At 39.3% G+C, this 25475-nt stretch overlaps 2 protein-coding genes across 2 annotated transcripts in view; one reads left to right on the top strand and one right to left on the bottom strand.

Annotated features, from left to right (window-relative positions):
- The window catches only part of LOC136886232 (farnesol dehydrogenase), a 191709-nt gene that overhangs the window by 42966 nt on the left and 123268 nt on the right, over nt 1-25475 (bottom strand). The gene's annotated exons all lie outside the window — the stretch shown is intronic.
- On the top strand, nt 1852-24883 carry LOC136885921 (dehydrogenase/reductase SDR family member 11). The gene is made up of 6 exons (XM_067158614.2): nt 1852-2031; nt 14046-14253; nt 17027-17156; nt 19173-19299; nt 21729-21875; nt 24513-24883. Exons 1-6 carry the CDS (start codon nt 1900-1902, stop codon nt 24552-24554), a joined length of 786 nt encoding a protein of 261 aa, XP_067014715.2. The 5' UTR covers nt 1852-1899; the 3' UTR covers nt 24555-24883.

Below are 25475 nucleotides of genomic sequence, written 5' to 3'. Positions count from 1 at the left end.
AAAAAATAGATTGTATAATTTTGTCTGTGATATGTCTCGAAGTGATAAACATTGAACAATAAACGAGGAAGTTCGATGGCAAACTTCCAAACTATCGGGAGTGAATAAAAAAAGTGCGATAAGGGAAACGGTGCAGCTGGGGGTTATGCTATGTATAGCAGCGCCGGCTCAAGCAAACTCAGTGGCAACTTTCAAGTTGTTTCTGTTGTTGTATAGGTCATCAGTAGCTCTCTATGCCAGAGTATCCTCTGTTGACCATTTCATTTCTATGTAACTACGGTCAGTTATCCTAAACACAATGAAATATGTTTGTCATATTTAAGCGTTGGTCTACCATTACTGTTCTTAACCCCTATATCTATCTCGAAAAGTAACTGAACAAGCCCTGGGTGCTTCCAGATGTATCCAATCAATCTATCTCTGGTGCGTCAGGCTGAATGGCTCAGTCCTGTGGTATTTCAAGGTGCTCAAATACGTCAGCCTCGTTTAGGTAAATTTACTGGTACTAAAAGATCTCCTGCGGAACTGAATTCCGCAACCTCGACGTCTTCGAAAAGCGTAAAAGTAATTAGTGGGACGTTAAACCAATAACATTATTATTATTATTATTATTATTATTATTATTATTATTATTATTATTATTATTTCTTTCTTAATCCGTTTACCCTCGGACTCAACGAGGGATCGGACCTATAATGCGTCAAGGGCAGTGTTTGAATGTGAAGCATTGGGTTGGGGAATACAACTGGGAAGAAGGACCAGTACCTCGCCTAGGTGGCCTCCCCTACTATGTTGAACAGGGGCCTTGTGGGGGGATGGGGTAGCGATAGACAAGGAAGAGGGAAGGAAGCGGCCGTGGCTGGCATTTGCATGGAGGAGAAGTGGGAAAACACGAAAAACCACTTCGAGGATGGCTGAGGTGGGAATCAAACCCCGTCTACTCACTTGAACTCCCGAGACTGAGTGGACCCCGTTCCAATCCTAGTACCATTTTTCAAAATTTCGTGGTAGGGCCGGGAATCGAACCCGGGCCTCCAGGGGTGGCAGCTAATCACACTAACCACTATACCACAGAGGCGGATTATTATTATTCAGCCTCTGTGGCTCAGGTGTCAGCTCGCCGGCCTCTCATCGCTGGGTTCCGTCGTTCAAATCCTGGTCATTCCATGTGAGATTTGTGCTGGACAAAGCGGAGGCGGGACAGGTTTTTCTCCGGGTACTCCGGTTTTCCCTGTCATCTTTCATTCCAGGAGCACTCTCCAATATCATTTCATTTCATCTGTCAGTCAATAATCATTGCCCCAGAGGAGTGCGACAGGCTTAAGCATCTGGCACAATTCCTAGATGGGGGCTTCATTCATTCCATTCCTGACCCGGTCGAATGACTGGAAAGAGACTGTGGATTTTAATTATTATTATTATTATTATTATTATTATTATTATTATTATTATTATTATTATTATTATTATTATTAATATAGCTGGTGCTGGCGCTTCGATGGAAAATATGTATTCTTACTTATATGGAAGAATTTAAAGTGAAACAGTGTAAATGAGCAAAATATGCCCATTTTCTATGTTCCAATTGGCCGCTCTGTTGAAGGCTGCGACATTCGGTGAAGACCACGTATTTGTTAATGTTAATAGGGTCTGAAAAGTGTTAACAGAGGGTGGTTGCCCGGTTGCACTTCCTCTTGAAACAGTAATCACCACCACCAGCTTACTTCGTGCCAGCTAGTGTGTTACTGATCGAATATTATGCGCTGTCATCTCTTGACTCTGAAGAGCATCTATAATTGGCATGGCAGCTGCTTTGCGGTATCTGGCCTTGGGGAATATAAGGAGCATTCCAGCACATCGCGAGTGCAGTAGCGAGTAAGTTTCTATCTGGTATACAGCATGGAGCGTTGGTCAGGTCGTGTAGCTTTAGTGACAGGAGCTAGTGCTGGTATAGGAGCAGCTGTAGCCTACCAGTTACAAGACCACGGAGTTCATGTCGTAGCTGTGGCTCGGAGAGTGGACAAGATAGAGGTGAGTGGGGATATAGAATATCGTAGCTATAAAATTGTTTCAACCCATAGGCTTCCGTAGTTTAATGCTACCCATCTTGAAACAATTTCTTTTGTTACCATGTAATCTATCTATCTATCTATCTATCTATCTATCTATCTATCTATCTATCTATCTATCTACAGTATCTTTAAGGCTGTTGCCCAAGTGGCTAATTCCCTATCAATTGCTTGCTTAGTTCTTTTTCTCAAAGAACAAGTAAAGAAAGGGTTACATCGATGCTGGGAGCTAATATGATGGGAACTTGAAAACTAATACTTCTAGCACCGGGCGAGTTGGCCGTGCGGTTGGGATCGCACAGCTGTGAGCTCGTATCCGGGAGATAGTGGGTTCGAATCCCACTGTCGGCAGCCCTGAAGATGGTTTTCCATGGTTTCCCATTTTCACACCAGGCAAATGCTGGGGCTGTAGCTTAAAGCCACGGCCGCTTCCTTCCCATTCCTAGGCCTTTCCTGTCCCATTGTCTCTATAAGACATTCTGTGTCGGTGCGACGTAAAGCAACTAACCAAAAAAAAAAAAAAAAAACTTCTAGTGATCGGAAAATCGGCGAAGCATCGCTGTTTCTCGGGTGTGAACTAATTACCGGTCACGTACGAAAACAAGGCTCGAAATCGCGGATGACAAGCTCTATTTACGAATCTCGGCTGCGTGGTATTGACGAGAAGTTTCAACGTCAAGGGGATGAAAAATTAACAGTAACAAACAGAAGAGACTAACGGATATTTTCAAAGATGTTAGCGGAGGTGTGTTTTTTTTGTTTCACTACTGTATCCTGTCTTCTAAAAAATTACTATGATAATAAATGCTGTTAAAAATAATGTAGTCAGTATAAGCCCGTACATACATACATATGATACACAAGAGCCTCGCTTATCCGGCCCTCATTAATCCGAATCTCCGGTATATCCGGATCGAAAATAATAAAAATATATTTTGACTTACACAGTATTTCTTTTGCGGCATAGACTCTTCTCGAAAGTCTTTACCGCCAAGGATAGTTAAGGACAGGAATTGAAAGTAATTCGGCCACGGTCAATGAAAGGTACCGTCCCGGCGTTCACCTGCGATTGAGAATGAATAGCCGTGGAAAACCATTCCCAGGACGGCCGAGGTGGAATTTGAACACACGCTCTTCTGAATGCAACGCACTATTAATTCACTGATGGTGAATTCGAAAATGAAATCGGCGCACCATCAGATGGAGGGAGGGGCAACAATGCAGCTGGACACACTGATGGTTTATTTAGAATCCTTGACTGAAACCACACCGGCAGAACTGATGTTAGTAAAACGTCTTCGTGACCGCAAACGCTATACAAATGTAAAACAGAAAAAACCCACACGTTTAGTGCATTAAACATAGTCGTAAATGTAAGAAAAGTGTTGTTATATTTTTTCTTACAATTGAGAAAAGGCATTATGTACAAGTTATGTCATTAGATTATATAATATGTTCTGTATTTTTTTAGTTTTTCCGGATTATCCGGATTTTCGATAATCCGGATCAGTTCCGGTCCCACTTAATCCGGATAAACGAGGTTTTTGTGTATGTCGAAATTTCGATAACTGGAAATAAAATTTAAGCTAGCTCCCGAGCTGATTTGAGATATCGAGGTTCCACTGTAATAATAATAATAATAATAATAATAATAATAATAATAATAATAATTTATTTTTCCTTCGTTTTGGCCGTCTGTAGACATCGTTTGACAATCTTTGCGGTATTTTTAACCTTTTCTATCGTTACTCTCTGCCTGTGTCTTTAAATTCTTTCTCTTACTTCAGTTTTCTGTTCTTCTATGTGGGATCTTTCTTTTCTCGTTATTGTTTCCCCATCTATTGGAAAGCACACAAAACCATTTTCAGACCTGCCGACATTGGGGTTCGAACCCACTATCTCCCGAATTAAAATTCACAGCTAATTATAATAATAATCTTAATAATAGTATGGCCACACCTGCCGTGTGCTCCCCCTGTGGGTGGGGACGGCAGAATAACACCCACGGTATTCCCTGCCTGTCCTAGGAGGCGACTAAATGGGGCCTCAGGGGCTCTGAACTTTGGAACGTGGGTTGGCGACCACGGGGCCCTCAGCTGAGTCCTGACATTGCTTCCACTTATTTGTGCCAGACTCTTCGCTTTCATCTATCCTATTCGACCTCCCTTGGTCAACTCTTGTTCTTTTCCGACCCAGACGGTATTACGTATGGAGACCTTGGGAGTCTTTCATTTTCGTGGCCTTTGTCTTCCTTTGGCCGATACCTTCATTTTTCGAAGTGTCGGACTTCTTCAATTTTTTGTCTCTGATTAGTGTTATATAGAGAATGGTTGCCTAGTTATACCTCCTCTTAAAACAATAATCACTATCACCACCTGCCGTGTGTAGACATCTCAATTTCGACGTTCCATTTTACTCTAGGCCCATTAGATTGCAGAGTAAACCGAATCCCTTTTGGGCGTGTATGTCTGCGCTTTCAATTAATTTTGTCGGGTAAACACCAAATGTGTCACCACAGATTTTTTTTTTACATGCCGACATCGTACGACATGGAGTGTCGCATGGACTCTTTTTCACCCTTCATACATCCGACTACCTCTGCCGGGTTTGAAACCGCTTTCTTGGGTTCCGCAGGTCGACAATCTACCAAGCTATAGCATGTAATACAACGTAGTCTAAATAGATGTAACACACATTCTGCCGTCTGGCGCCATTTTCAAATTACTCTCGTAGTGGAACATTTTATTCAAAATTGCGCTTTCATGCATCAAAGACCTGTTGTTATCTCGTGGTCAATGTTTGGATAAACTCCACTCTGATAGCCTATATCTAATCATTAAAGCCCGGATTTTTATGCAGTGACAGGTTAGACTGCAAACTAATTTGGTTAGTAGGAAGTGTAGGCCACCCGCTCTTCAATAATGTAGCAGGAGTAACATAAATTATAGGGGTTCTGATGGGCAGTACCCCTAATGTTTATGCAATCCCCGTAGCTTAATCGTTGTGAAGGTAGACTATACTTGTTACTCGCTTCAGTAAGTTTGCATTCTAACCTATTAATGCATAAAAATCCGGGCTCTACTAATCATCTTGTCAGTGGCGACGCGTGACGTTTTGTAAAGTGTTACCACACTCCTCCTTGAGAGTGTATTGTCGCTCGTACCTTCTTTCTGTAAGCTGTACTCTAGTCTGGACTTTCTGAACTGAATTATATCGGCAAAAATGTTGATGTGTGCTTGAGATACCTCAAGGCGTCTCTTTAAAACTCTTAAACTCTATAAATTCTCCATACCGTCATTTTTCCAAGCATTCTTTCCTGTGGAAAATGGAATACAGGCCAACAATACAGTTTATTCATTTTTTCATAACCAAATAACCAATGCAGATCTCTGTACCACGAGTCATAAAAATTTCGTACTGTTCTTTTCGCTTCCTTGATTAAATTCTTAAGAGAAGGCGTGGGTCTAACTTTTCAATTATGTTTTCCTTTATCTTCAAAGTTTCCTAAGGAAACTGGTATGTTCATTAAACTTTCTATTATACACGAGCATTCTGGGCCCATCATCACACTTATTTTTGAGGTGGAATTCTTCTTCTTCATGTGCCATCTCCTCGCAGAACGCTGGCGATCAGTAGCATGATCTGTTGTTTGTTAATAGCTGTTCTGAACAGAGTAAGCTTTGTCACCCCAAACCACCGGCTCAGGTTGCCGAACCATGATGTCCTACTTCTCCCCGGACCACGTTTTCCATTAATTTTCCCTTGGAGTATTACTTGCATAAGGTGGTATTTAGAGTTCCGCATCATATGACCAAAGTATTCTAGCTTCCTTCTCTTGATGGTAGTGAGAATTTCTGGTTCTTTGTTCATACGGCGCAAAACGTCTATGTTGGTCATTTTAGCTGCCCAAGGTATCTTCAGCATCCTTCGGTACGTCCACATTTCAAATGCTTGCAAATTCTTGCACATGGCCTCAGTTAGTGTCCATGCCTCAACGCCGTATAACAGAATGCTGGAATTGACAGCACTCATTTTAACGTTTAACAAGTTGTGCTGTACTATATGCTATTTTTACCTAAGACAAACCCCTCTGGAGCGATCTATATATAAAGGTATAAAAATGAAAATAGACATGAATTAATGAGCCACTTCCAGAAGTCTCAGAAATTTGATACTTGTTACCAGAGAAGTTGATAACACCAGCATCTCAAGAAAAATCGAAAATTCTCCAAATTCCTCGAATGGGGCACGCTGGGGGGCTTCAAATGTTGGGCTCAGCATAAGAACGCAGTCGTATAATATATCCAAAGCGACAACTTATAGGTTTCGTGGGCTTAAGAAACGTTAATGAATTTCCTCATTTTTATCCCCCTTCTCCCCAAATCAAGATGGTGGCACAATCTGCCAGACGAGCTAGAATATTGAAATATGGCGAAATTATAGCTTTTAGCCTGTAACCGACGTAAAAATTCCAAGATGTTCAAGTTTTTTACTTTTTACCCCCCAAAATATGGAAATATGGAGGCAATTTTAATGACTGTGCAGACATTCCATTTTGAGTCATTTGTTGGCTAAACGGTAAGTCGTATCACAAAACGGATGGCACAATGACTTTTAATCATATCTCTCTCCCTTATACGTTAGATTTGGCAGTTTTTCTGGATTGTTCGTAAATTTGGTGATTTTTACACTATATTTCATTGTTTGACACACTTATAGGAAAGATAGAGTCATCAAGTTTGGTACGCACATTGCCACGATCAAGAGCCATATGTGAACCAAATTTCATGATTCTAGCTTATACATAAGTATGTAAAACGTAATGTAAAATGTTAAAAATGTACCCAAATTTCACCCTATTCAAATTTGCGAACTCAATTTAACCCATAAATATCACATATAAGAGAAAATGTTTTAGAACCAAATGTAGGAGGATAAAGGGGCGTCTAATGGTGCAAATCGTTCGTTAATATATTGTACCCGTTTAGGAGTAGTGAATCTCGAAGTGGATGTCTGCACTTTAATACATAACGTCTCAATTACGCGTGTAAAGTAATTTATGTAGAAATTCGTGTACAAGGTAAAAAACCGTAGCGAAGCACGGGCGCTAGTTAAATATAAATTCACACTGTAACAAGAAAAGTCACGTCGTATTATATCGAAAACAATAATTAACACAAATTATAACAGTACACTTTTGAGCGCGGCGGAAAGAGCGGAGAGAACTGCTCAGCACCAACGTTCTACGTATTCGTTACCACTTTGCATTGTGGTAACATCACGAGAGAACTTTCGAGAGTACATCTCAATGTGGGGGGGGGGGGAGGAGGGAGAAGGGTTTTGCTTGGAGCAGGCGCAGTAATACTCGCCTAGCTGTTAGAAGAGATTGAACGGGTATTCACTGCCTGGAGTTGGTAACAGTCTCTCTCTCAGCTTTGACGGTGCCAAACTGCTGCCATAGAGTTCTCGCGGCACGTCCCGGCGAAGAAACAAATATATTAAATATTAATGTTAAAGAGCACTAGATTTTTATATTTTAAACTGTTATCAGTGAAATGAAATGGAGTATGGCTTTTAGTGCCGGGAGTGTCCGAGGACAAGTTCAGCTCGCCAGGTGCAGGTCTTTTGAATTGACGCCCGTAGGCGAACTGCGCGTCGTGATGAGGATGGAATGATGATGAAGACGACACATACACCCAACCCCAGTGCCAGCGAAATTAACCAATTAAGGTTAAAATTCCCGACCCTGTCTGGAATCGAACCCGGGACCCCTGTAGCCAAATTCCAGCACGCTAACCATTTAGCCATGGAGCCGGACAGCGTTACCAGTGGGAACAGTGGTCACCAGCACGCTTCGCCACTGCATCTTATCTATTACCTCATCTAGCCAAGGTACTCCAACTTCCAGAAGCACAATTTCATGCTTTATGAGCCCCCAATGGGAAGATAAAGATGAACCAAATCTCATGATCAATAATAATAATAATAATAATAATAATAATAATAATAATAATAATAATAATAATAATAATAATAATAATAATAATAATAATGTTGGTCCAACCCTTGTCCTGTTTCTCTACGGAGTCGGGTATGAGGTGAGATAAATCTGTCGTGGTGGTATTTATGACAGGATGCCCTTCCTGACGTCAACCTCATCAGAGGAGTTAATGAGATAAAATGAATGACGTGGTATATGATAGTAGGAAGGGAGAGGGTGAATCCCGGTACCGGTTCGTAGCCTCCTCTTGTCGAATATAACTAAGGGGTCTGTTCAAGGCTTATCGTCTCCGTCCGATAGACGAATCACATCATCATATGCCATCACTCCATATGAGAACTGTGGAGAGGTTTAGAATTTAATCCAGGCTTTTGGCACACAATCTACTGATCAGAAATTGTATACCACCAACATTCTGCCGGCAAACATTCTGATGGTGACTTTTTTTTCTTTCGAAAAACGGGACTCCAACCGGATAACTACGGTGTCAGACCGTTTAGACTTCAACGCCTTAACGATCATGACCACCAGGTGGACTTAATAATAATAATAATAATAATAATAATAATAATAATAATAATAATAATAATAATAATAATAATAATAATAATAATAATAATAATAATAATAATAATAATAATAATAATAATACGAGTAATAATATATATACATCTTCATTATAGACTGTTATGCCTCTCAGTGTTCAGGCTGTACACCTCTATGAATCTACTAAACGCCTCCAAAAAACCAAACCAAAGTCAATGGCGCAACAGCGCTGAAGGGCCGTGGCCTGCCAAGCGACCGCTGCTCAGTCCGAAGGCCTGCAGATTATGAGCTGTCGGGCGGTCATTACGTCGAATCCTCTCGGCCGTTATTCTTGGCTTCCTAGACGGGGGCCGCCATCTCACCGACAGATGACTCCTCAATTGTAAACACGTAGACTGAATGGACCTCGAACCAGCCCACAGATCCAGGTAAAAACCCTGACCTGGCCTTGAATCGAACCCGGGGCGTCCGGGCAAGAGGCAGGCACGCTACCCTGGGTATATATTCATGAATTCCTCCAGAGTTCTCCTATTATTCCCCTCAGCTCTTAGCCTTTGTATTTCTATATCTGCTACCCTCTGTGCCACTCTCCCACAGACTTTTCTTTCTTCTAAATCGTTGTCCCAATAGTTCCCCATCCCAATTCCTTCTAGTATTTTCTTTAAGTTTCCCGCCCAGTACCCATCCTGATACCTCATTTGGTGTCGGTAAGCTATATCTAGAATTTCTCCCCCTCCTCCCCTTTTTAACCTAAACCAATATTTTATTAATCTCTTAATTATATCCACTTTTATATTAATGTCAGTACACATTAATCTTGCTCCACTATTCGCTGTACATACTGGTAAGCCTGTAATTATTTTAATAAATCTACTAGTGACTGAATCGAGCATTACTATTTCCTTTTCTGTGCCCCATACTTCTGAACCGTATATCATTTTAGATTTAATCACAGCGTTGTATACATTTCTTTGTACCCTAAAATCAATATTAGGCATCCTGTTATCTAATATTCTTATACTAGCTAGGGCTGCTGTACCAATCAGTTTTGCTCTCTTGACGTGTTCAGACCAATTTCCATTTCCTGATATGATAATTCCTAAATATTCTAACTTATTAACTACTTCCAGATTTACTCCTTCAAGATACCATTTTTCCTTTTTTGCTAATTTGTTCCCGTTTTTGCACACCATTACTCTAGTTTTCTGTGCGTTAATTTTCATATTCCACTCTTTACAGTACTTCTCGATACCATCAATACCTTTTTGCATTGCAAGTGGCGTTAGTGTGAACAGGAGTATGTCGTCAGCAAAGACAAGACCAGGAATATCCTGATTTTCTAAACACGGCAGTGCTAATCTTTCCTCAACTTCAAATTCTAGTATATCGTTAATGAACAATAAAAATAAAATCGGTGACAATTTACATCCCTGTTTCAAACCCATTTTAGAAATAATATCTCCTACTACTACTCCTTCTTTGACTCTCACAGTACACTTTACTTCAGCATATATCTTTTCTATAGCCCTTATCATTTTACATGACACTCCTACTTGTCTCAATCTAGTAACGACTGCCCCCCTGTTCACAGTATCGAATGCTTTTTCTAAATCTATTGATGTAATATAGCGCTTTCCACGTTTTTTCTTTACATATTTGTCAATAAGAGTTCTCACAATAAAAACATTATCTGGTGTTGTTCTCCCTCTTCTGAAGCCACTTTGAAATCTCGAAAGGATTGAATGTCTCTCTGCCCAGTTCCTTAGTCTATTTGCTAGTATACCCGTATATACTTTCCCCAATGTATCTAATAAGGTTATTCCCCTATAGTTTCCTGGATTTAATCTATCCCCTTTATTTTTGTATATAGGGCATATAATCCCCTCTTTCCAAGCTTTTGGAAATATCCCTTTCTCGAATATCTTATTGAATATCTTTGTCAAAATTTCCAACATGCTGCTTCGTTCTCCCACCTCTTTCCAAAATTCATATGTGATACCTGAAATAGCTCCTGATTTTCCCTTTTTGGCTCCTTGTAACAGGTTCCTTATTTCATGAGTCGAAATAGCCTCATCTAATTCAGGCAGAGTGACACTAAAACCCCTCGAAACAGTAATCCCCTCATGCTGAGCTCTCCATTTGTCTTCTTTATTTAATAATTTCTCGAAATACTGGACCCATGTACTATAACTTATATTGGTCCCCCCAGAGCCCGACTTCTTCTTTGTTATTTGATTTATTTTATCCCATACTTTCCTACTGTCATTGTCCCTACACTTTTTATTTATGTCTGCAGCCATCTTTTGTTGCCATTCCAACTTCGTCTTTCTTAACAATTCTCTGTATTCTTTCCTTTTTTTACAAAATTCGTTTCTAGCTACTTGACCACCATCCACCCTGTATCTCCTAAGTGCCTTCATAACTTGTGACTTTTTCTTTACACATTCTGTATTATACCATCCACCTCTTATCTGCGTTTTACTTAGATTTTGCCTCATACCTTTTCCTGCCATTCCTATTAAATTTTCTATCCTGGTTAGGGTTTCCTCCACTCTATTCTCTTCTATCAATTTTACAATACCTATTTTCCAAATCTCAAAATTTTCTCCATTGAAGTACTGAATTCATTTCCTAATTGTTCTCTCCAACGATACCTAGCTATTTTCCTCTCCTGTACGCTATCGTAAACGATCTCTTGCGCTCCTATCTCTTGAATAATTAATTTTATAGATACTGGCATATGATTTGCCTCTGCCCAATCCTTAATGCTTATCTCTCTGATAATTTGCAAACTATCCATACAGCATACAAATAGGTCAATTCAGGCACGCTACCCCTACATCACGTGTCCGGAAATAAACGCCTCCACAATCCTGTATTTGTAACTAAACCTGTGCCCCCATATATTTGCATACATCTTATACGTGCTCGTACCAGTACAACTGCCGCTCCTCCAGTATCTCACTGATATAGGCATTATACTACAATGGCGGAAAAAAAGGAATGTAGAATACGGAAATTTTGGCAATATATTTGTCGAGGTAACATATTTAATTGATTAAAGATACAAGACTACAGGTTAATATCCGCGCGAGAAAAACCATCGCAAATGTGCCATGCTGGTCCATTAACAACCGGTGTAATCGCCTGACTGTTGAATGCAGGCATGCATTGTGCCGTACAGGTGCCGGATGTCACCTTGTGGGACGGAGTTCCATGCCTGTTGCACTTGGTCGATCAATACAGGGACGGTTAATGCTGGTTGTGGATGACGTTGGAGTTGTCGTCCAGTGATGTCGCATACGTGGGGCAGATCGGGGAATCGAGCAGGCCAAGGCAACATGTCGACACGCTGTAGAGCACGTTGGGTTACAGTAGCGGCATGGGGGTGTGCATTATCCTGTTCGAAAGCACCCCTGGGAATGCTGTTCATGAATGGCAGCACAACAGGTCGAATCACCAGACGGACGTACTCATCAGGGTGCGTGTGACAACCACGAGAGTGCTCCTGCTGTCATAGGAAATTACTCCCCAGACCGGAACTCCCGGTGTAGGTCCAGTGTGTCGACGCCGCAGACAGGTGGAATGCAGGCGCTCACTTGACCTCCTAACCAACACACGGCCATTACTGGCACCAAGGGAGAACCGTTTTTCATCGGAAAACATAACGGACCTCCAGTCCATCCTCCAGTGAGCTCTCCCTTGACACCACCGAAGTCGCAGACGGCGGTGGTTTGAAGTAAGTTGAATGCACGCCGCAGGCCGTATAGCTTGGATCTGTCCTTCAAGTAACCGATTTCGAACAGTTCGTAGCGTTACAGTGGGGCCAACTGCCGCTCGAATTTCTGCTGCAGACGCAGTCCGCTACACCACAACTATACGCCGAATACGGAGGTCCTCCCTCTCGGTGGTACCACGAGGACGTCCGGAGGCCGGTCCCCTTGCGAGCGTACCTTCTCGTGACCACTGCTGCCAGTACGCATGCACGGTGGAGACATTCCTGCCAAGTAGTTCTGCAATAGCGCGGAAGGAAAATCCACCTTCACGTAGTGCTATTATACGGCCTCGTTCAACCGCAGTGAGCTGTTGATTCTGGCCTCTTCGTCGTCATAAAGGCATTCTTGACCCACTCACAATCACTCCGTCCAATCTCACAGGTAACTAACGCTCTCGCACAGTAGAGCCCGTACAAAGCAAACCTGACGTGTAAAGTCATGGAGCCGCTACTAGCGCCACGCTAATGCGATTTGCAGGAAATTTGAATCAACGTGATCTTTCAGGTGTATAAACACGGCTACTAACGTTCGTTAATCTAGCACAATTCCTTCTGGGTGTTTGGATATTTTTTTACTCCAGTGTGGGTTCAAATTCTGTGTAAAAATGTAGTGTAAATTAAAGTTTATTGTGGTTTGATTCTCTAACTACGACACAGTGAAGAGGTGATAATTGTACCAATCTTCCTTTCGAGTACAGCTGCTATACCTAAAACTCTGGTGGAAGGACAGAAGAAGTTGGATGTCAACACCAACATCTACAAGACCATGCAGAAGGCGACGGTCTTTGCCGAAACAGGAATTGTCTATATACTGTAGTATATGGTCCTGGTATTAAATGATCCTCGTACGTGTTCATTGTGCAATCGATCAGAAAGAGTGACACCCGCTGACCATCGCAGCATCCGCTTCTCCAAGGCATGCCTTTGCTGATCGTGCTTCTTCTGCCTTGCCCAACATTCAGAGCGGTAAATAAGGGCAGGCCTGATGATAGTCTTATAGCTATCGGCATGTCTTTCATGTTTGTACCTACCTGCCTGTCATACAAGACACCTGTCAGCAAATGCCATTTCGTCCAACCAACATTGATGCGGTGCTTCACGTCATCACCAATCGTGGTATCGGTGGCAATAACGGAACCTAGGTACTTGAATTTGTCCGTCATTACCAGTGGCTCACCGGCTAGGTAGACTTTGTTCGGTGGATCTTGAACTTCTTGCTTGACGAAGTTACTGAAGTTACGACTTATTCTGAGTCCATTTTTCTCCAATGCTTCCCTCCAAAGTTGTAACACTGCCTCGACCTCTTCACGTGTTTCACCAACAAAATGTCGACGGCGTATAAAAGAGTCCATGGTAGTTCAGGCCTCAACTGCTCTGTCAGATTGTTAAAGACAGTGTTGAATAGAAATGGGCTTATGGCTGAACCTTGAAGTACGCCAACAGGGAAACCAAGCCTATAGCCATTGGAACTGATTCGTTTTTATTTTAGAGAGTCTCTTAATTTGCTTTTGGTTGTGACGTTCCTCGCCCATACCTCAGGCCTGCACCGTCCTTTCCGGTTCCATCCTGATTCACGTGCAACGTGTTTAAGGTGAACGCTTATGTTGTTACTCTTTCCTATGTAAAAAACTTACGGGATTATTTTTGTCCTTAGGAAGCCGTGGCACAAGCGAAGCAAGATGCAAAAACCCGAGGTCGTTATCACGAAACCAAAGCAAAGCCTGGTAAACTGTACGCCAAGAAATGTGACGTCTCTAAGGAAGAAGACATCCTGGCTCTCTTCAAATGGATAAAGGAAACACTGGGTGGCGTCGATATTCTGATCAACAACGCTGGACTTGGAAAGGATACCGGTCTAACAGGTAATTACAAGTAGAATTAACGTAGCTGTGTTTAACAATGGGGTTCAAACCCATTATCTTTCGAATGCAAGCACACAGCTGCGCGTCCCCTTAAGAGGAAGTACAACTGGGCAACTCTCCTCTACAAAATGTGCACCAGAATCACAAAAAACAAAATTAGAGAAACGAGCGTCCATTTGCTGTCTGACTCTTTGGCTGAATGGTCAACGTACTGCCCTTCGGTTCAGAGGGTCCCGGGTTCGATTCCCGGCCAGGACTGGGATTTTAATCACTTCTGATTAATTATGTTATGTTAGGTTATGTTATGTTCTGTTCTGTTCTGTTCTGTTATGTTCTGTTCTGTTCTGTTATGTTATGTTATGTTATGTTATGTTATGTTCTGTTATGTTATGTTATGTTATGTTCTGTTATGTTATGTTCTGTTCTGTTCTGTTATGTTATGTTATGTTATGTTATGTTATGTTATGTTATGTTATGTTATGTTATGTTATGTTCTGTTATGTTATGTTATGTTATGTTATGTTATGTTATGTTATGTTATGTTATGTTATGTTATGTTATGTTATGTTATGTTATGTTATGTTATGTTATGTTCTGTTATGTTATGTTATGTTATGTTATGTTATGTTATGTTATGTTCTGTTATGTTATGTTATGTTATGTTATGTTATGTTATGTTCTGTTATGTTATGTTCTGTTCTGTTCTGTTCTGTTATCTTATGTTATGTTATGTTATGTTATGTTATGTTATGTTATGTTATGTTCTGTTCTGTTCTGTTCTGTTCTGTTATGTTATGTTATGTTCTGTTATGTTATGTTCTGTTCTGTTATGTTATGTTATGTTATGTTATGTTATGTTCTGTTATGTTATGTTATGTTATGTTCTGTTATGTTATGTTATGTTCTGTTCTGTTCTGTTCTGTTCTGTTCTGTTCTGTTCTGTTATGTTATGTTATGTTATGTTATGTTATGTTATGTTATGTTATGTTCTGTTCTGTTATGTTATGTTATGTTATGTTCTGTTCTGTTATGTTCTGTTATGTTATGTTATGTTATGTTCTGTTCTGTTCTGTTCTGTTATGTTATGTTATGTTCTGTTATGTTATGTTATGTTATGTTATGTTATGTTATGTTCTGTTATGTTATGTTATGTTATGTTCTGTTATGTTATGTTATGTTCTGTTCTGTTCTGTTCTGTTCTGTTCTGTTCTGTTCTGTTATGTTATGTTATGTTATGTTATGTTATGTTATGTTCTGTTCTGTTATGTTATGTTATGTTATGTTATGTTCTGTTATGTTATGTTATGTTATGTTATGTTATGTTATGTTATGTTCTGTTCTGTTATGTTATGTTATGTTATGTTATGTTCTGTTCTGTTATGTTATGTTATGTTCTGTTCTGTTCTGTTATCTTATGTTATGTTATGTTATGTTATGTTATGTTCTGTTATGTTATGTTCTGTTCTGTTCTGTTCTGTTCTGTTCTGTTCTGTTATGTTATGTTATGTTATGTTATGTTATGTTCTGTTATGTTATGTTCTGTTCTGTTCTGTTCTGTTCTGTTCTGTTCTGTTATGTTATGTTATGTTATGTTATGTTATGTTATGTTCTGTTCTGTTATGTTATGTTATGTTATGTTATGTTCTGTTATGTTATGTTATGTTATGTTATGTTATGTTATGTACACTCTCCTCATCATATTCAGACCACATACCACACTATCATCCATCATGAAAACACGCAATAATGATTACATTCCTCCATATAGGGTTGGCGTCAGGAAGGGCATCCGACCGTAAAACAGGACAAAATACACATATGTGACGCAGTTCTCACCCGCGACCTCACTAGTGTGGGAAAATTTGTAGTAAATGAAGATGTAGAAGAAGACGAAGGGCCTTAAGCGAGATGAGAACGTCGTCCGATGATCCCACAGTCAAGCAAGCAACTGGTGCTCCCTTTTATAAAGTCAAACAGGGTTATGATTGGTTGAAATAAATTCAGTAGGAGCAACCCTTATAAGTGACCAAAGAGGAGGTCACATTCTTACTATAGGAAGGAAAATGAAAGTTCCAACATAGGTTCCTAGATGACAATCACAAACTGGCTTCAGAAGTTTATATATACAGATAGAGTTCAGCGTATCTCCACAAGATGTCACTATAGGTAGTAATAATTATAATCGTATGGGATCAGCTACCGTGTGCAGACATTTCAAGTTGACGCAATCTGGCTGTCCGAATAAACCGAAACACTCTTGGGCATCTATGGCTGAGATTTAATTAATTGTTTCGGATAAACACCAAATTTGGTACCAGAGATCTTTTACATGCCGACATCGGACGACATGGGTTGTCGAATGGACTTTTTCTGCCTTTCAAAAATCCGACTACTTCTTCCGGGTTTGAATTCGATATCTTGGGTTCCGAAGGCCGACACTCTACCAATGATCCACAGAGGCAGAATTCACTATAGGTGATGTTAAGGGAGAGGCCCTCTTCATGTCGCAGTAAAAATAAATATATTGCGGGGGATGAAAAATGTACTACGACTACAAGCGTTTGCGAAACAATAGGCCTATATTGCGCATGTTGCTTTGTACCATTCATTCAGGTTCTATGCTGTCGGTTCCGTTGAGTTTCTCGTCGACAACTACATAACTATACTATGAATATGAAATTACGACGACGCTGTAATTTCAGGCTGGTGGGAGGAATGTTAATGGCTTTCCTCGCTGTTAAGCTTCTGTATATTTCTGTCTGTTCCAATGTAGATGCCCCAACAGAAGACTGGAAGATTCAGCTGGACCTTAATGTTCTTGGACTCTCCATCTGTACCCGTGAAGCTGTTCAGAATATGAGGGCAAGAGGAGTTGATGATGGACACATCATTCATATCAGCAGGTGAGATGATCATGATTAGTTAAAAACATAATAAATGAGTAGCCCATTTGCAAAACCCGCTATATGCTCTATAAGAACTTTTTGAGTATTCACGAAAAAGTTGTACAAACTATCATAAACCTGATAGAAAGATGATTCTTTTCTCAAAAATTCACAAAAGTAACTTAAAGTATCTATATAGGAGCTCATCATCTCATGAACGTAGAAAATAAGCTATTTATTATTGATTCCACACATATCTGGATTTGCAACTGTATAATGCATATAGCAGGTTTTGCAATTCAATGGGCAGGCATTTTTTCTGATAGTTTACAAAACCTGGTATTTTATGATGATAAGGACTAACAAAGTGATAGAGACAGGCTTAAAAAACACCAAGATTTTTGAGAAATGTATTTCAACGATATATTTAATAAACTACAACCAGTTCACAAACTAGTTTCAAAAAATTAAACAGCAATGATGTAATATAAAATATCACGAGGTGAAACCTATTGACTTCAAATGGTGTTTGTTAAACAGTTACTTTTTAAAAACTTGAAAATTAAATAAAATAGTCTTTCACATTGAGACACAATAAGAAAAATGTGCAAATTAATTAAGATATTCTTTCACATTAAGACAAAATAAGGAAAAATTTAATTGTTCATTTTAGCCGACAATAATACCCATCAGCGTGCCATACAGCCTTCTTTCATAGCAAGGAGCGTTTTGTAAAACTGCAACTTTTCATTTTCACCCCAGTTTTCACGAAAGTGGAGGCATAAAATTCGCCTGATATCCTTCAGCTTTGTTGTCTTCACTTGAACCGTTTCTTCAATGTTTTATATAGTCTTGTGCCTGAAGTTTTGTCCCTTCCTGCAAAGAATTTTAGTTTCACAAATGTCAGTGTTGTAAAACGGATCGCATTGAACTAAACTGATCTTCTTGTTTTCACCACGCATGATCGTAATTTTCTTTGACTTCTGGAATTTGAAAATGCCATTGGACTGGTTGGCCTGGCTGTTTGCGGATTCCATCAGGGTAGGATTTCCAGTTCCTAACTGAACAACTTAGACCCAAGTGGATTACCGTAGTATAGCTCTCTATCATTTCTGTGTAAACCTCTGGGTTCTCAATCACGTCCATTTGCTTGAATTCTCTCCAATTTGTCCAAAATTCTGTACGGTGGAATGAATGAGTGCCCAGTTTTAACATGTTGAGGAGCTTCAAAAGGCAGCCAGTGAGGCAACATTCCCAGCATTACTTTATTTTTATTCTGACCGCCGCATCCGTCAGAAAACAAACGTACAGTTGTAACCTTATGTAAAACAGAGTTGCATAGTCCGTGATGCAGTGCTGAAGCAATTTGGTTACATCCTTTGGGATACTCATTCTCCGTCCAAAAATAGCTAAAAGTATTGCTTTTATTTTGTGGTGATAATGATGAACCCTGGCATATGGTGAAGTTGTTGTGAGTAGTAAGCTGCCTGATCTGGAATTTTTGGATGTACTAAGTTTTCTGACGATCGTAACTCAGTGTTAGCGCATCATATCGTAGAAAGCATCTGCTCGTTTCTCGTGGGTTTTTAACTGGAATTAGAGACCATCCCTCTTCTCTGGAGATTTTTCTTGCAAAATTTTGTATGGGTGCACATGCAAGTAAGAGCATTTGTCTGAGTATGGATTGTTAAAACTGATATTGAAGTTTTATGTGAGTACCGTACGGAAAAATTCATATTCAGCGTAAAGATCATTACTTTGGTGTATCTCAACATACATTTTCCACATCTTTCTTTTTGTGTTCAAATCACTAGGGAAGTACTGTCGTTTAGTTTTCTTTCCCCGACAATAGTGGCTTTGAATTGGTTTGGAAGTTTTAATAAATGCTTTCACTGCTTCACCTTTTGGCTTATATATTTCAGTTCTACGGTCACTGCCTTGTGTTTCAGATGGTGTAGTACCACTTTTGCCTTTTGTGTTTGTGTTTGCATCCCTCCCCTGAGCTATGTTCTAGCTAATCTTCTTGTATTACAGTATTGGTGGACACAGCGTAGTATTGCACGAAAGTGCCATGTACAGCGCTACCAAATTCGCCGTATTGGCTCTCACAGAAGGACTGAGGAAGGACTTTGTGGAACACAAGAGTAACATGAAAGTGACGGTGAGTGTCTTTAATACAATATTCATTTTTATAAATATACAAAACCTGAGTAATCTCTTGCATAAAGGTTTCGCTTCAAAGTATGTCAACCAAGTCCCGTGTTATGGTCTGTCTTAAAATAAAGTATGGGCCGATTGCAGAAAATTTTAAGCCTTAGACAACGTTACGTAACGATGATCCAATGCATAGGCCTAAATAACGTTCAGCCGGTGTTTAGCTAGAAGTTGTTTAAGTTTCAATATTGGTTCGAAAATGGAAATAAAAGTATCTTCCATGCAACTCTTTGGTTATCGCAACAAATGAAATTCGTCAATGCGCGCACCAATCTTAGTCAGATATCTTTCCACATCATCAGTACTATTATTCGTTTTGCTCATTACTGAGCGTCGATGCCTCATTACTCTATAATTTCTGAGTTACATTCTTGACGAGATGCCTCCATCCAGAGCGGTTTTCAGCTTTCCTTAACATGATCTGAAGAGATAGGCCAGTGATCTTCGGCTAATCTAACCAACTACTTACTGTTGTTCCTCGTAATCGACCTCCTTCAACTTTACCTTGAAAAATGGTCTTTTCCAAGTTCTCTCCTTCTCTTCTGATATTGTCGGCAAGGAACTGAAGGTACCACTCACTCACACGGGAAGATAGACGTTTTTTGATGCTCAGTTCGTTCAAAATCTTTCTACACATTACACAAATATGACTAAACATGCATATGACTTGCCCACAGATAAGAATATCGTTCTCGGTGGAAATGAAATCTCACATTTTCGAGAGTAAAGCGACACACCTGCGAACGAGGAAGTGTAGCTTTGCAATTGATGCTTTCACGGCCCGTACTTAAAGACATGATAGTGTATAGGCTTTTGGGTTTATGCCGTGTCAAGAAAATAAGGTGAAATTCTTTACGTTTCACAGAGAACACTGTGCTCTGCGTCATCAGAAGAAAATCTCGACTGTCCACGAGAAAGGCTTCTTAAACAATGACATTTTTAACATAACATAACATAACATAACATAACATAACATAACATAACATAACATAACATAACATAACATAACATAACATAACATAACATAACATAACATAACATAACATAACATAACATAACATAACATAACATAACATAACATAACATAACATAACATAACATAACATAACATAACATAACATAACATAACATAACCTAACCTAACCTAACCTAACCTAACAGAACAGAACAGAACAGAACAGAACAGAACAGAACAGAACAGAACAGAACAGAACAGAACATAACATAACATAACATAACATAACATAACATAACATAACATAACATAACATAACATAACATAACATAACATAACATAACCTAACCTAACCTAACCTAACCTAACAGAACAGAACAGAACAGAACAGAACAGAACAGAACAGAACAGAACAGAACAGAACATAACATAACATAACATAACATAACATAACATAACATAACATAACATAACATAACATAACATAACATAACATAACATAACATAACATAACATAACATAACATAACATGTGTACGATTGTGATTTTAACAAAACTTGGTGGCAAAGAAGATGTTAAAGAGGTGCATACGTCATGTAGTCATTATCTTTGTATTGTACTTCCTATACAAGTTATTCATGATATAAAGTTTGGAATGTTCGATGTATGATGTCACATAGCCTTGGCGAGCCGGGGCCGGCTCTTACGTCATCCGCTCCACGTCACACACAGCATTCTCGCAGCTGATAGCAACTCGGTTGCCGAGCAACGCGTATTTTAAGTTTGAAATACAGGGACTCTAATGTTGCAGCAGTGTTCTGGTACAGTATGTATGTATGTAATTATGTACCTGTATGTATATGTGCAGGTATACGTATCAGTAGGAAATGGTTGAACATAATTGAATGAAAATCAGTATCTAAAGTTAGAGAATAAGGAAATATAGGGATTTTATTCATACTGGGTGAAATGGTCGTTTTTCAGAAGGCCTAAAATTGAATTCTCAAATATATATGCTATTAGTGGCCCTATCACTGAATACTGCATAATAAAGTTATAGAGAATATAATTTCCGATAATTTATGTCTTATAGAGTTCTACCATACTGGCTTCTTCTGCTGTCTCTTTATAGAAGATTGACAACCAATATGAAGTTTCCCTTTTATCTTCCTATTTGTGTTTGCTGCACGCTCATATCGAACACTAACGTTAGTTGCACTAAATTATAATTATAAACTAGCTTCCTAAATTTCCCTCTCTCGCGTCTCCACTTACCTGCGAAAATGACTCCGCGTAATGGAATTCTAGTTTTATTTACTACCATTTTCCTCGCCACCCATCCCTCAGATGTGCATTGGTTGCAGGATACTGTGAAGTATTTCCATTGTATGATAGTGTAATTTTTGTTCTTGTTATTTCAGTGCGTGAGCCCTGGACGTGTGATAACAGAATTCTTGAAAAATCTTCCCAAGTTCGATACCGAGGAATTTCGCAAGTTCCCTGGGCTCTACTCAGAAGATGTTGGTGATGCTATACTTTATGCTCTTGGAACTCCTCCTCATGTGCAGGTAATTGCAAATGTTTTAACATTCGAAACTATCTTCGATTTTAAAGTACTCATTATTCATAAATAAAGATGTTCTTTACTTTTCCAAATCCTGCCGGGACGGAGTTTTTGTGGCATTTCTCCACCTTCCTCTGTCCTTCCACAGTTCCTATTTCCATCATTGTGCTCCAGTCCAGATTTGCTGTACTCTTTATTGAATCAATCCACCTTTTTCTAGGTCTCCCCTTCGCTCTCTTTCCTTCGATCTTCAATTCCATCATCTGTTTTTGGTATTCTTTCCTCCTCCATCCTCTTTACATGCCCAAACCATCTTAGTTTACTCCTATCAGTTCTCTCATTTAGGTTTTCAATTCCGACCTCCTTTCGCACATCGTTTTTCAATCTCTTTCCTATCATTCTTCTTAGGTATTCCATTTTGCTGGCTTGAATTATACTCTCCTCCCCACTTGTCATTTTCCAGGTCTCAGCCACATGAATCAATATGGGTGCATAACACATTTTCTACATTACCACTTTACACTTCCTTGGTAATTTCTTATTCCAGACAAGGTTTCTTACACTCAGGTAAAATGCATTACACTCCATGTCCAGCTTTGTAATCTGCATTAATTCACTCCATAGCTGTTTGTAACTGTCCACAATTTTAAGGCTTTGATCACTAATTTTCTTAATGCATTTCCCTTGTTTTTCTCCTCTCGATATCACCATGGTCTTTCTTTTTCTCTACGCTGATTTTCATATAATACTTTTTAAATTTCTCATTCAGTGCATCAAGTTGTTTTTGTACTGCTTTGCTGTTCATTCTCCGGACCACAATATCGTCTACGTATAGTAATAACTTCATCTCTCTGTTCTCATATTGTTCTTTGTCTCCTTTTCCAAATTATACATCTTTATTTCATATCGTTGGTTTTTATCTGAGGCAATTTTAAATTTGCTCTTTATGTGATCTAGGTTTACTGCAGACTGATTACCATAGATTGTGATAGTCTCACCTTGATATTTCATTTTAATCAAGGATGATACAATTATCACACATGCACACAATTAAACTCGAGAATGAATGACATCAATTCACTAATTAGTGACTATTTGCAAGACAAGCCTTTATGATTACGAATCTATGTATTCACTAGGGTATACTGTTTAAGTACGACTACATCTTTGCCTTTATGCTCTTTCTTGCTCCAGTTGTCCAAAGCTCTTCTTCTAAATTCAAGTCGAACTTTCCCTTTTGTCTCAAATAGAGCCAGTTTCTGCTCTATCCAATGGGGCAAGGCTCGTGCTCATTTCTTGACATAAGTTTCTCGTACAGTGTAAATAAGACGTTATTGGAAATGTGCAAAATTTTGCATGAATTAATAGGTTGCAGATGTATTTCCCGCAGAGCACAGAATAAAACCGGACTCTTAAATTTCCTTTCAGCGTATATCATATCAATCGGGACGTCCATGAGAAGTTGGAAAATTTCCTTTAATGCCTCCCCTAACAATAATATTGGCGTGATTTATAAATTTGTCTGGAATCTTTTGTGGTGGTACTTGTGTGTGAACTAAATATCTCAGATATTCCCATGCGAAATATCAGCCCAAGTGGCCCTTTAGTTTTGGCATTAATCACCTTAATGTTCGCAGCCGTTCAGCGACTGTCCTGGAACGTGTGCTTTAATACAGAAAAACATAATATCCTGGAATTCAATTTCAGGAAAAACTTCTTTTTGTGTTTTTGTCGGAAATTTGAGTTGATATGGTGATTTTCATTTTATGATAAGCCGTTACCCCACTACCAATTTTTTATTTTACTAGATAAAACACGCACTAATTCAGTACATACCTCCATAAAAGCACTCATGTTTCGAAATTGTAAAATATTGCAAAATCGATACAGGTCTACGGTGTGTATGATCTTAGAATCTTAGATAAACCTACACCAAACTTGAGCCCAATTTGTCGGGCAGTTTTGACCAGATAGATCCAGGAACTGACACTGCCTCATTTACAAGCTATCAGCAAATAATTTCGTAAATAACATGTTTCCAGGTTTTCTTGAATAGAACATGGCATTTTCCTCTGATAAAGTTTGTGAAATATCCCATAAAAATCCACTTATCGGTTGAAAGGTAGTGTCACTTCTGAATACAGACAGATATCATTTGAGTGTTCCTTGTCTAGTTTATTTTAGGCAAGAAAGAAGCGAAAATAATTGTTGGTATAAAACAGGTGGCAACAATGGTAGCAGGATGTCCACAATGAAAAGATAAAGGCTAAGTTAGGAAAGAACTCAATGAGTAAGCTGTCAGTATGGACAGGCATCGTTGATGGGGTCATGTGAGGCGACTGGAGGAGGATAGGCTACTTAAAAATGATTGTGCACAACCAGGGACGGAGGGGGGGATGGAGGCGGTAACAAAAGCACAGAAATACAAAATGACGATGACTAGACTCATAGGTTTGGAACTAGAAAGGCCTCAGCTATTAGCGAATAGAGAATATTGGAAAGGCGCTTAGTTCATTCATACAAGCTTGCAGCTGAATGCTAAAAGGAATAAGAGTATGCAATGAAGATTTATTTATGTATTTATTTATTTACTCTGTATTAAGTATGTAAAATTATTTTGTATTCTTTCTTGTAATTTCAGATTCATGAGATTATCATCAAACCTGTTGGAGAAGCCTTCTGAAGTTCCTTGAATGTGTAATTCCATGAAATATAATGTGTCATTCCATAACCTCACCGAATTTGAGGACGCAGCTTATTACACAATTTTGTCTTGGTGCTTAATTAAGCTTTGAAATGTCAGCTTATGTATACATAAAAGTAGTTGAGAGAAAATTAATCGATTAAACTTACTGTTGTGTAAAATAAGGAATGTGTAATAATTCATCTTTCAAGGTGAATATATATGATGTAGCTATTATTTTTCCCAATTTCATCAAGTTTAAATTCGCAGAAACGAACTGCTTTCAGAATTTTATACTGAAGAAGTAAAATACATTTTTTTTAAAAATATTAAGTTACTAATTTCTTATCCGGTTTTCTGTACCAACTTATTCCCTTTGCTCCCATATTGTATTTCCCATTCAAGATGCAGCCATACGCCAACAAACATGACGACGAGAATTCTGATGAATCTTGGAAGCAGAAGTGAGCTCATCGAGCCATGAGATGTGGAAAAACTGGGGTTGAGGAGGAAAGAGCCTATTTCCATAAAGAGGACAGTGGATGAATCTTCTGAGCAATATTAGAGCCAACCACAAAATGGAATTCGTTTTTGATGAGAATGGTCTAGGCTACAACAAACTCCAGTACAAAAGACTGCGCTAAGCTCAGATCTAGAATCAAAATCCTGCAAAAGCTATGTGGTGCAACATGGGATTCCACAGCAACCACCTTGCGTTCTTCAGCCCTTGGGCTTGTGTACTCTGCTCTAGAATACTGCAGACCTGTCTGGATGATGAGTTGATACGGTACACCACGCTCGTAGACACTCAGCTAAATCAGTGCCGAAGACAACTGATCTGATCAAGTATACACCAACATTTTGAAAACCGGAGCAGAGTCACACTGCCCCAACTCACCTGGGAAGGAAAATTGCTCCTGT

Source organism: Anabrus simplex, chromosome X (genome assembly GCF_040414725.1).
Source record: "Anabrus simplex isolate iqAnaSimp1 chromosome X, ASM4041472v1, whole genome shotgun sequence".
NCBI classification, from domain to species: Eukaryota; Metazoa; Arthropoda; class Insecta; order Orthoptera; family Tettigoniidae; genus Anabrus; species Anabrus simplex.
Note: the sequence above shows the minus strand (reverse complement) of the source record. Positions and strands in the feature narration are given on the sequence as shown.